Here is a 13,727-nt window from a genome sequence, read left to right on the forward strand (position 1 = left end):
ATTTTTTTATTATCTTTTTATTTTTATTTTTTGAAATACACCGTAGCACTTTGAGGTTGTCTTGTTTAATAGATGTCATCGATGTTTCATCCTGACATTTAGCAGTTAGCAGCTCTTTTAAATCTTTTCACCAGACTGTGTTACCTCTGCTTAATAAAGAGACCGAATGTGCTGTCATGTCTTCTTGTCAACAAACAGTGTATTGTTTGGATGGCAAGTTTGACACTGCAATCATTGACTTGTTGTTGACTAGCCAGCCCAACGACAAATGCTTTGTTTCACCTGAGCTCACCACTAACTTATGCTGAAAAAAACTTCACATTTAATAAACCCTCACTGGACTGGCTTTCTGCTCCGCCGCTCCCAGTCTGCGGAACGCTCTCCCTGACCACCTGAGGGCACCACAGACTGTGGATGCTTTTAAAAAAGGCTTAAAAACCCTTCTTTTTAAAAAAGCCTTTTTTTTTTTTAGATTAATGCATACTAGTTTTAGCTATTTGGCTGTTCTAGTTTTAATTTGTATTTATTCATCTATTTTTATTTTTTTATTATCTTTTTATTTGTATTTTTTTTAATACACTGTAGCACTTTGAGGTTGTCTTGTTTAATAGATGTCATCGATGTTTGAAGCTGACATTTAGCAGTTAGCAGCTCTTTTAAATATTTTCACCAGACTGTGTTACCTCTGCTTAATAAAGAGACCGAATGTGCTGTCATGTCTTCTTGTCAACAAACGGTGTATTGTTTGGATGGCAGGTTTGTCACTGCGATCATTGACTTGTTTGTTGACTGCCGGCCCAACGACATCTGCAATGCTTGCTCAGCAGTTCCTTCTGCCGAGACGAGGTTCTGGATACTTGTGGGGGTCTCTGGACTTATCGGCTGCCAGCATGACTCGGGCATGATTATCTCTCAGCGCATGAATGATACATGATGATGCTCGCGCTGTCAGCGTCTCCCAGGCAACGCCACGCTTGGTGAAAAAAGAAGATTCACTCCAAGCATCATCAAATGTGACGTGGCTTCAAAAAAATGATTCAATGCATGCAAAAGTGCAAAATCATCACTTCTCCTTGTGCCTAACGAGCTGAAAGTCCGCGTGCGTCGCAACAGGCCCAGAAGTCGGCGCTAATCATGAGTGGAATCTGTGTCAAAGCTATCGGCGTGAGTCATGCTGACAAACCCGTAATCGCTGACCACGGGCCGCCATATTGCTCACAAGCTGTCAAAACAGTTGATACAAAGTGTGTGTTGAAGTGTGTGTGTGTGTGTGTGTCAGGGACTGTATCGCTTTCTGACAAGCTGTCCTCCATCATCCCCCCCCCGCGCGGATCTTAATCCCTCAGAACCTGCTGCAGGGCTTCTGGAAGGAGCTCCCGGGAGACCTATCGCTCTTGGCCAATTAGCCGTGTGGACGTGTGAGTCTTCACGTGGCCTGAAGGGGGCGACTGCGCCTCTTCAGCTGCCCGCTTCCTCCGTACGTCTTAAAAGGGGAACTGCACTTTTTTGGGAATGTTGCCTGTTGTTCACAATCGTCATGAGAGACAAGAACACACATTTTTTATTTCAAAGATGATAAAAAACACTTGGAAGATGCGACTAATGAGAGCCTTCAAAACCTCTAAAACGACTTCAAAACCCTTCATCAACTTTTTATATACATATTGCAAGTATATATATAATGTAGTAACAGACACCTTCATAACAATATGTAATATGTACAATATACACACTGCAAGTATATATATAATGTAGTATCAGACACTTTCATAACAATCTGTAATATGTACAATATACACACTGCAAGTATATATATATATATATATATATATATATATATATATATATATATATATATATATATATATATATATATATATATATATATATATATATATATATATATATATATAATGTAGTAACAGACACCTTCATAACAATATGTAATATGTACAATATACACACTGCAAGTATATATATATATTGCAGTAACAGACACCTTCATAACAATATGTAATATGTACAATACACACACCGCAAGTATGTATGTAATGTAGTAACAGACACCTTCATTACAATATGTAATATGTACAATATACACACCAAGAATATATATAATGTAGTAACAGACACCTTCATTACAATATGTAATATGTACAATAAACACACTGCAGGTATATATATAATGTAGTAACAGACACCTTCATTACAATATGTAATATGTACAATAAACACACTGCAGGTATATATATAATGTAGTAACAGACACCTTCATTACAATATGTAATATGTACAATAAACACACTGCAGGTATATGTATAATGTAGTAACAGACACCTTCATAACAATATGTAATATGTACAATACACACACCGCAAGTATGTATGTAATGTAGTAACAGACACCTTCATAACAATATGTAATATGTACAATATACACACTGCAAGTATACATATAATATAGTAACAGATAGAACTTGTCAATGGAAAGCCTGTGATTCCCAAATATGCTGAACAGTTTGAAGCTTTCACAAAACTGGGGCGTCCATTTAGACGATTATAAGATATTGAAGAAAGCATCAATTACCATTGTGACGCAGCGTTCTCTGGTTCTATCCGGTCTCTCTCCGGGGTTGAGGTGCTGCGCGGCCCAAATAAGACACAAAAGCACGACTCCTTTCACTTCAAACCAAATCTATTTTTATCCAAAGCTGAAATGAGTCCGGCCGGAGGTCTCGGTGTGGTTTTAAGTGAATAAAAATGTCTGAAACTTGATAAAAGGGGAGCAGGCGGGTCACACGCAGGCCAGGTGGAGATGAAAGTGATTGATTGAGCAGCTCAGTGGTTTCCCCGATGCTAAAGAGCCTTTGCTTGATAATTAGATTGGAGAGTTTATTTCACAGCAAGCAAGCAAAGGTAAAAAAAAATGAAAAGCTCTTTCCTAATTTAGAAAATTGCAAGAAGCAGAGGACAGAAGAATGATGCCAGCATTAAGATGGCGGTCCTCAAGGAGCACATAGACCCATTGGAGGATGTTCTTCAAGAACTAAATAAGGAGCACATAGACCCATTGGAGGATGTTCTTCAAGAACTAAATAAGGAGCACATAGACCCATTGGAGGATGTTCTTCAAGAACTAAATAAGGAGCACATAGACCCATTGGAGGATGTTCTTCAAGAACTAAATAAGGAGCACATAGACCCATTGGAGGATGTTCTTCAAGAACTAAATAAGGAGCACATAGACCCATTTGAGGATGTTCTTCAAGAACTAAATAAGGAGCACATAGACCCATTGGAGGATGTTCTTCAAGAACTAAATAAGGAGCACATAGACCTATTGGAGGATGTTCTTCAAGAACTAAATAAGGAGCACATAGACCCATTGGAGGATGTTCTTCAAGAACTAAATAAGGAGCACATAGACCCATTGGAGGATGTTCTTCAAGAACTAAATAAGGAGCACATAGACCCATTGGAGGATGTTCTTCAAGAACTAAATAAGGAGCACATAGACCCATTTGAGGATGTTCTTCAAGAACTAAATAAGGAGCACATAGACCCATTGGAGGATGTTCTTGAAGAACTAAATAAGGAGCACATAGACCCATTGGAGGATGTTCTTCAAGAACTAAACAAGGAGCACATAGATCCATTGGAGGATGTTCTTCAAGAACTAAACAAGGAGCACATAGACCCATTGGAGGATGTTCTTCAAGAACTAAATAAGGAGCACATAGACCCATTGGAGGATGTTCTTCAAGAACTAAATAAGGAGCACATAGACCCTTTGGAGGATGTTCTTCAAGAACTAAATAAGGAGCACATAGACCCATTGGAGGATGTTCTTCAAGAACTAAATAAGGAGCACATAGACCCATTGGAGGATGTTCTTCAAGAACTAAATAAGGAGCACATAGACCCATTGGAGGATGTTCTTCAAGAACTAAATAAGGAGCACATAGACCCATTGGAGGATGTTCTTCAAGAACTAAATAAGGAGCATATAGACCCATTGGAGGATGTTCTTCAAGAACTAAATAAGGAGCACATAGACCCATTGGAGGATGTTCTTCAAGTACTAAATAAGGAGCACATAGACCCATTGGAGGATGTTCTTCAAGAACTAAATAAGGAGCACATAGACCCATTGGAGGATGTTCTTCAAGTACTAAATAAGGAGCACATAGACCCATTGGAGGATGTTCTTCAAGAACTAAATAAGGAGCACATAGACCCATTGGAGGATGTTCTTCAAGTACTAAATAAGGAGCACATAGACCCATTGGAGGATGTTCTTCAAGAACTAAATAAGGAGCACATAGACCCATTGGAGGATGTTCTTCAAGTACTAAATAAGGAGCACATAGACCCATTGGAGGATGTTCTTCAATAACTAAATAAGGAGCACATAGACCCATTGGAGGATGTTCTTCAAGAACTAAATAAGGAGCACATAGACCCATTGGAGGAAGTTCTTCAAGAACTAAATAAGGAGCACGTAGACCCTTTGGACGATGTTCTTCAAGAACTAAATAAGGAGCACATAGACCCATTGGAGGAAGTTCTTCAAGAACTAAATAAGGAGCACATAGACCCATTGGAGGATGTTCTTCAAGAACTAAATAAGGAGCACATAGACCCATTGGAGGATGTTCTTCAAGAACTAAATAAGGAGCACATAGACCCATTGGAGGATGTTCTTCAAGAACTAAATAAGGAGCACATAGACCCATTGGAGGATGTTCTTCAAGAACTAAATAAGGAGCACATAGACCCATTGGAGGATGTTCTTCAAGAACTAAATAAGGAGCACATAGACCCATTGGAGGATGTTCTTCAAGAACTAAATAAGGAGCACATAGACCCATTGGAGGATGTTCTTCAAGAACTAAAAAAGGAGCACATAGACCCATTGGAGGATGTTCTTCAAGAACTAAATAAGGAGCACATAGACCCATTGGAGGATGTTCTTCAAGATCTAAATAAGGAGCACATAGACCCATTGGAGGATGTTCTTCAAGAACTAAATAAGGAGCACATAGACCCATTGGAGGATGTTCTTCAAGAACTAAATAAGGAGCACATAGACCCATTGGAGGATGTTCTTCAAGAACTAAACAAGGAGCACATAGACCCATTGGAGGATGTTCTTCAAGAACTAAATAAGGAGCACATAGACCCATTGGAGGATGTTCTTCAAGAACTAAATAAGGAGCACATAGACCCATTGGAGGATGTTCTTCAAGAACTAAACAAGGAGCACATAGACCCATTTGAGGATGTTCTTCAAGAACTAAATAAGGAGCACATAGACCCATTGGAGGATGTTCTTCAAGAACTAAATAAGGAGCATATAGACCCATTGGAGGATGTTCTTCAAGAACTAAATAAGGAGCACATAGACCCATTGGAGGATGTTCTTCAAGAACTAAATAAGGAGCACATAGACCCATTGGAGGATGTTCTTCAAGAACTAAATAAGGAGCACATAGACCCATTGGAGGATGTTCTTCAAGAACCAAATAAGGAGCACATAGACCCATTGGGGGATGTTCTTCAAGAACTAAATAAGGAGCACATAGATCCATTGGAGGGTGTTCTTCAAGAACTAAATAAGGAGCACATAAATCCATTGGAGGGTGTTCTTCAAGAACTAAATAAGGAGCACATAGATCCCTTGGAGGGTGTTCTTCAAGAACTAAATAAGGAGCACATAGACCCATTGGAGGATGTTCTTCAAGAACTAAATAAGGAGCACATAGACCCATTGGAGGATGTTCTTCAAGAACTAAATAAGGAGCACATAGACCCATTGGAGGATGTTCTTCAAGAACTAAATAAGGAGCACATAGACCCATTGGAGGATGTTCTTCAAGAACTAAATAAGGAGCACATAGACCCGTTGGAGGATGTTCTTCAAGAACTAAATAAGGAGCACATAGACCCGTTGGAGGATGTTCTTCAAGAACTAAATAAGGAGCACATAGACCCATTGGAGGATGTTCTTCAAGAACTAAATAAGGAGCACATACACCCATTGGAGGATGTTCTTCAAGAACTAAATAAGGAGCACATAGACCCATTGGAGGATGTTCTTCAAGAACCAAATAAGAAGCACATAGACCCATTGGGGGATGTTCTTCAAGAACTAAATAAGGAGCACATAGACCCATTGGAGGATGTTCTTCAAGAACTAAATAAGGAGCACATAGATCCATTGGAGGGTGTTCTTCAAGAACTAAATAAGGAGCACATAGATCCATTGGAGGGTGTTCTTCAAGAACTAAATAAGGAGCACATAGACCTATTGCAGGATGTTCTTCAAGAACTAAATAAGGAGCACATAGACCCATTGGAGGATGTTCTTCAAGAACTAAATAAGGAGCACATAGACCCATTGGAGGATGTTCTTCAAGAACTAAATAAGGAGCACATAGATCCATTGGAGGGTGTTCTTCAAGAACTAAATAAGGAGCACATAGATCCATTGGAGGATGTTCTTCAAGAACTAAATAAGGAGCACATAGACCCATTGGAGGATGTTCTTCAAGAACTAAATAAGGAGCACATAGACCCATTTGAGAATGTTCTTCAAGAACTAAATAAGGAGCACATAGACCCATTGGAGGATGTTCTTCAAGAACTAAATAAGGAGCACATAGACCCATTGGAGGATGTTCTTCAAGAACTAAATAAGGAGCACATAGACCCATTGGAGGATGTTCTTCAAGAACTAAATAAGGAGCACATAGACCCATTGGAGGATGTTCTTCAAGAACTAAATAAGGAGCACATAGACCCATTGGAGGATGTTCTTCAAGAACTAAATAAGGAGCACATAGACCCATTGGAGGATGTTCTTCAAGAACTAAATAAGGAGCACATAGACCCATTGGAGGATGTTCTTCAAGAACTAAATAAGGAGCACATAGACCCATTGGAGGATGTTCTTCAAGAACTAAATAAGGAGCACATAGGCCCATTGGAGGATGTTCTTCAAGTACTAAATAAGGAGCACATAGACCCATTGGAGGATGTTCTTCAAGAACTAAATAAGGAGCACATAGACCCATTGGAGGATGTTCTTCAAGAACTAAATAAGGAGCACATACACCCATTGGAGGATGTTCTTCAAGAACTAAATAAGGAGCACATAGACCCATTGGAGGATGTTCTTCAAGAACCAAATAAGAAGCACATAGACCCATTGGGGGATGTTCTTCAAGAACTAAATAAGGAGCACATAGACCCATTGGAGGATGTTCTTCAAGAACTAAATAAGGAGCACATAGATCCATTGGAGGGTGTTCTTCAAGAACTAAATAAGGAGCACATAGATCCATTGGAGGGTGTTCTTCAAGAACTAAATAAGGAGCACATAGACATATTGCAGGATGTTCTTCAAGAACTAAATAAGGAGCACATAGACCCATTGGAGGATGTTCTTCAAGAACTAAATAAGGAGCACATAGACCCATTGGAGGATGTTCTTCAAGAACTAAATAAGGAGCACATAGACCCATTGGAGGATGTTCTTCAAGAACTAAATAAGGAGCACATAGACCCATTGGAGGATGTTCTTCAAGAACTAAATAAGGAGCACATAGACCCATTGGAGGATGTTCTTCAAGAACTAAATAAGGAGCACATAGACCCATTGGAGGATGTTCTTCAAGAACTAAATAAGGAGCACATACACCCATTGGAGGATGTTCTTCAAGAACTAAATAAGGAGCACATAGACCCATTGGAGGATGTTCTTCAAGAACTAAATAAGGAGCACATAGACCCATTGGAGGATGTTCTTCAAGAACTAAATAAGGAGCACATAGACCCATTGGAGGATGTTCTTCAAGAACTAAATAAGGAGCACATAGACCCATTGGAGGATGTTCTTCAAGAACTAAATAAGGAGCACATAGGCCCATTGGAGGATGTTCTTCAAGTACTAAATAAGGAGCACATAGACCCATTGGAGGATGTTCTTCAAGAACTAAATAAGGAGCACATAGACCCATTGGAGGATGTTCTTCAAGAACTAAATAAGGAGCACATACACCCATTGGAGGATGTTCTTCAAGAACTAAATAAGGAGCACATAGACCCATTGGAGGATGTTCTTCAAGAACCAAATAAGAAGCACATAGACCCATTGGGGGATGTTCTTCAAGAACTAAATAAGGAGCACATAGACCCATTGGAGGATGTTCTTCAAGAACTAAATAAGGAGCACATAGATCCATTGGAGGGTGTTCTTCAAGAACTAAATAAGGAGCACATAGATCCATTGGAGGGTGTTCTTCAAGAACTAAATAAGGAGCACATAGACCTATTGCAGGATGTTCTTCAAGAACTAAATAAGGAGCACATAGACCCATTGGAGGATGTTCTTCAAGAACTAAATAAGGAGCACATAGACCCATTGGAGGATGTTCTTCAAGAACTAAATAAGGAGCACATAGACCCATTGGAGGATGTTCTTCAAGAACTAAATAAGGAGCACATAGACCCATTGGAGGATGTTCTTCAAGAACTAAATAAGGAGCACATAGACCCATTGGAGGATGTTCTTCAAGAACTAAATAAGTGAGTCCAAGAATGTGACGTGTTGCTACTTTTGTTTCACTCGGTTTTGTTTTCACACAATTTGACTTTGCGTCTGTCATCGAGTCTTTGTCAGAAGTCCTAATAGATCTGTCACCTGGGCGTGGATGTCACCTGTCCTTATAGATCTGTCACCTGGGCGTGGATGTCACCTGTCCTTATAGATCTGTCACCTGGGCGTGGATGTCACATGTCCTTATAGATCTGTCACCTGGGCGTGGATGTCACCTGTCCTTATAGATCTGTCACCTGGGCGTGGATGTCACCTGTCCTTATAGATCTGTCACCTGGGCGTGGATGTCACATGTCCTTATAGATCTGTCACCTGGGCGTGGATGTCACATGTCCTAATAGATCTGTCACCTGGGCGTGGATGTCACCTGTCCTAATAGATCTGTCACCTGGGCGTGGATGTCACATGTCCTTATAGATCTGTCCCCTGGGCGTGGATGTCACATGTCCTTATAGATCTGTCACCTGGGCGTGGATGTCACCTGTCTTTATAGATCTGTCACCTGGGCGTGGATGTCACCTGTCCTTATAGATCTGTCACCTGGGCGTGGATGTCACCTGTCCTTATAGATCTGTCACCTGGGCGTGGATGTCACCTGTCCTTATAGATCTGTCACCTTGGCGTGGATGTCACCTGTCCTAATAGATCCGTCACCTGGGCGTGGATGTCACCTGTCCTTATAGATCTGTCACCTGGGCGTGGATGTCACATGTCCTTATAGATCTGTCACCTGGGCGTGGATGTCACCTGTCCTTATAGATCTGTCACCTGGGCGTGGATGTCACCTGTCCTTATAGATCTGTCACCTGGGCGTGGATGTCACCTGTCCTTATAGATCTGTCACCTGGGCGTGGATGTCACCTGTCCTTATAGATCTGTCACCTGGGCATGGATGTCACCTGTCCTTATAGATCTGTCACCTGGGCGTGGATGTCACCTGTCCTTATAGATCTGTCACCTGGGCGTGGATGTCACATGTCCTTATAGATCTGTCACCTGGGCGTGGATGTCACCTGTCCTTATAGATCTGTCACCTGGGCGTGGATGTCACCTTGGCCTTACAGATCTGTCACCTGGGCGTGGATGTCACCTGTCCTTATAGATCTGTCACCTGGGCGTGGATGTCACCTGTCCTTATAGATCTGTCACCTGGGCGTGGATGTCACATGTCCTTATAGATCTGTCACCTGGGCGTGGATGTCACCTGTCCTTATAGATCTGTCACCTGGGCATGGATGTCACCTGTCCTTATAGATCTGTCACCTGGGCGTGGATGTCACCTGTCCTTATAGATCTGTCACCTGGGCGTGAATGTCACATGTCCTTATAGATCTGTCACCTGGGCGTGGATGTCACCTGTCCTTATAGATCTGTCACCTGGGCGTGGATGTCACATGTCCTTATAGATCTGTCACCTGGGCGTGGATGTCACCTGTCCTTATAGATCTGTCACCTGGGCATGGATGTCACCTGTCCTTATAGATCTGTCACCTGGGCGTGGATGTCACCTGTCCTTATAGATCTGTCACCTGGGCGTGGATGTCACATGTCCTTATAGATCTGTCACCTGGGCGTGGATGTCACCTGTCCTTATAGATCTGTCACCTGGGCGTGGATGTCACATGTCCTTATAGATCTGTCACCTGGGCGTGGATGTCACCTGTCCTTATAGATCTGTCACCTGGGCGTGGATGTCACCTTGGCCTTACAGATCTGTCACCTGGGCGTGGATGTCACATGTCCTTATAGATCTGTCACCTGGGCGTGGATGTCACCTGTCCTTATAGATCTGTCACCTGGGCGTGGATGTCACATGTCCTTATAGATCTGTCACCTGGGCGTGGATGTCACCTTGGCCTTATAGATCTGTCACCTGGGCGTGGATGTCACATGTCCTTATAGATCTGTCACCTGGGCGTGGATGTCACCTGTCCTAATAGATCTGTCACCTGGGCGTGGATGTCACCTTGGCCTCGTTAGCCTCTTCATGCAGACAAAAAGTCTCAAGACTGTTGATGGCTTTCTTGGATGTGAGGGGCTGTCATCCACCGCCAGTTCCTGCTAAAGGGCTAGACCCCGGGTTGGCTCTTTAGTGCCGCCCTAGTGGCTCCCTGGAGCTTTTTCAAAAACGGAAAAAACGGAAAAAGATGAGGGTGAAAGTATATCGTTTTTGTTTTGATATGATTTCTGTAGGACTAATTGTTAGAAATTCCACTGTTTATATGAAACATGAGCTAGTGCTGTTTTGTCCGACTAATTTTAGCAGTTTTTGAACTCGCCGTAGTTTGTTTACATGTTCAACTTTCTCCGACGCTGCCACAGAAAGACGTGTTTTATGCCACTCCTTCTTTCTCTCACTTTGTCCGCCAAACGTTTTATGCTGTGCGTGAATGCACAAAGGTGAGCTTTGTTGATGTTATTGATTTGGCATATTTGGCTAATCGATGCTAACATCCTACAAAGTATAGAGCCCTTTAAAAACAACCACAGTTGGTTGGATGGTAGAAGCTGGGGATCGAACCAGGAACCCTCAGGTTGCTGGCACGGCCACTCTTATCTACTCCGCCATGCCATCCCCCAGATAGGGATGAAATAGCCTCTGTGTTTTTTACTGACCTACGTTCTAAAAACGCCGGCTTATTAGTGATTCCCAGAGCCCAGACCAAGTCTGCGGGCTCTAGAGCGTTTTCTTTTGGGCTCCGGTACTCTGGAATGCCCTACCGGCAACAGTTAGAGACACCCTCTTGGTAGACGCATTTAAGTACTCCGTCTATATTCTCTAGACTGTTTTAGACCAGTTGACCTGCCGGTTCTCTTTTCTGCCGCTGCTCTTTTTTTGGTTACCAGAAGGCCGCGGATATTCCCTGGAGAGATACCAGTCTGGATAAGGTGCTATAACTGTTCTAAGTCTCGGCCCAGTGTGGACCACTCCTCTATGACCTGGATGGAAACCTCCCACAATCCTTTGTTGGACTGGACTCTTACATTATTTTGAATGTTTTGCACCCAGGATGTGGGTTTAGACCAGGGGTCTCATTGCGGTTTGTGCAGACCTTCTAGGCACCTGGGACTCAAGGCTTAGATGGACTGATGATCGTACCACGTTGACAACCATCGACGTCAGAAACAACAAGCAGCTTGGCTCGTTTCTCCCAAGACGTTAAGACAAAAGGCCAGCGTACCTAAGATGGCGATGACCTCGTCGTCTTGGATGACCTCCAGCGACCCGGACACCACGAAACACAGAGTGTCCACGCTCTCGCCGGCGTGGAAGATGAGGTCGCCCGGGGCACAGTGCGTGGTCTGGAACTCCACCGCCAGGGAGCGCAGGCAGCCGTCGCTCGCCAGCCGGAAGGCCGGGTGCTCGTTGAAGACCTGAGGAGGGAGCTGGGCTTAACTTCTTTTTGCACTTAAAACTCAAACATTTTGCCAAACGTTTCTGTTAGAATAATTGTTTCTAAATTATCACAAAAAGTTTGTATTACTTTGTGTTCCTGACAAGAAGACAAAAGGCTGTCTTTTGAAACCTACCGAGAGTAAGGCTCGTAAAACTCCACTGGGGGGGTGGGGGGGGGGGGGGCAAGATGGTGTTCCTGTGTTCACTCATGTATGGTAATCAACAGAAGGATGTTGTTCTGGCCCGAGGACTTCAAAGCGGAGAGAAACGAGGATCTGCCCAATTTCCAGACGAACTCTTTTGGAAGTATTTTACGAATTATTTTTGAACTAATTTATGGAACTCTTTTTGAACTATTTTACGACCTCTTCTTTCGAACTGTTCTGTAACCAAAGGCAACGCTGTTTACGACCCAATTCCCTCTGGAAGCAGCTGTGGTCAGCTGGGGGGGCGGGGGGGGGGAGTCAAATAAAGAAGGAGGAGTGCTATCTTTGGGCAGAGCGTGCCGGAGATTGTAGAAGGATACAATGTCCGGGCGACTCTCCTCAATATATTGAGTCCAAATTGAGTCTGTCTCTCTTTAATTCTTTGCCTCTTGTCTTGTTTAATAGATGTCATCAGTGTTTGAACCTGACAGTTTCGGATGGACCCTGAAATCGATGATTCATATTGACTTTACTAGTCAAGTGTGGACCATAAATCAAACCTACAACCCTGATCATTGAAATCTGGCCACGTTTAAGCAGTCCTTTCACACACACACATACACACACACACACACACACACACTGAGCTGATTGACATGAATTACTTTCACAGAAAGCCGAGACGACTGTTACACAACTGAAGGTGTCCTCTGCCGGGCGTCACTTGGGCTCGTGAGTCTGCCAAAGTTTTGGACGTAGTATCAGTCTTGTCGAGTGATGCCCAGGAGCCTTTAAAGTGCTCTCACACTTACACACGCACACACACACACACACACACACACACACACATTCTTGTATTTCTTAAGCTTAACATTTTGGCAACTTTATGAAAATAGTCGTAATTTTACTCGATAAAAGTCACAATTCTATAAGGATATTATAATAATAATCGGAATTTTAATTGGCAAAATGATGACAAAAGTCATCATTTTACTCAAAATATGTCAACATTTTACGAGAACAAAAAAAAAGGGCAATATTGTGATTAAAGTCAGAATTTTATATGACAAATGTCGCCATTTTGCATTAAAAAGTAATAATTTTACATTAAAAAAGTAATCATTTTACAAGAAAATGTTACAGAAACAAAGAATATGAGAAATTGTTTCCAATTTTATAAGAAAAAAGTCGAACATTGTGAGAAAAAGACTACTTTTAGTAATTGGTTTTGAATCTTCATTATTTACTTCAAGTTATTACAGTATGTCTCTATATAAATATCTATTTTATTTTTTTAATTAATTTTGGCCAAAGGGGGCGCATTTCAATTTCTTACACACACTTGTTATTTCATATGTTGACCAGAGGGGAAGATACTTTTCCCTCTTCGTGTCTCAAGAAGGGTAGAAATACAAGTACACACACACACACACACACACACACACACACACACACACACACACACACACACACACACACACACACACACACACACACACACACACACACACACACACACACACACACACACACACACACTTAGTGTAGTTACGTAACCGAAAGCA

At 42.1% G+C, this 13,727-nt stretch overlaps 1 protein-coding gene across 1 annotated transcript in view; it reads right to left on the reverse strand.

Annotated features, from left to right (window-relative positions):
• The window catches only part of LOC133641059 (potassium voltage-gated channel subfamily H member 5-like), a 167,084-nt gene that overhangs the window by 34,575 nt on the left and 118,782 nt on the right, over nt 1–13,727 (reverse strand). Inside the window, exon 11 of the mRNA XM_062034883.1 lies at nt 11,802–11,994. Coding sequence (XP_061890867.1) covers nt 11,802–11,994 — 193 coding nt within the window. The remainder of the gene's footprint in view (nt 1–11,801; nt 11,995–13,727) is intronic.

This window comes from Entelurus aequoreus, linkage group LG23 (assembly GCF_033978785.1).
Source record: "Entelurus aequoreus isolate RoL-2023_Sb linkage group LG23, RoL_Eaeq_v1.1, whole genome shotgun sequence".
NCBI lineage: Eukaryota > Metazoa > Chordata > Actinopteri > Syngnathiformes > Syngnathidae > Entelurus > Entelurus aequoreus.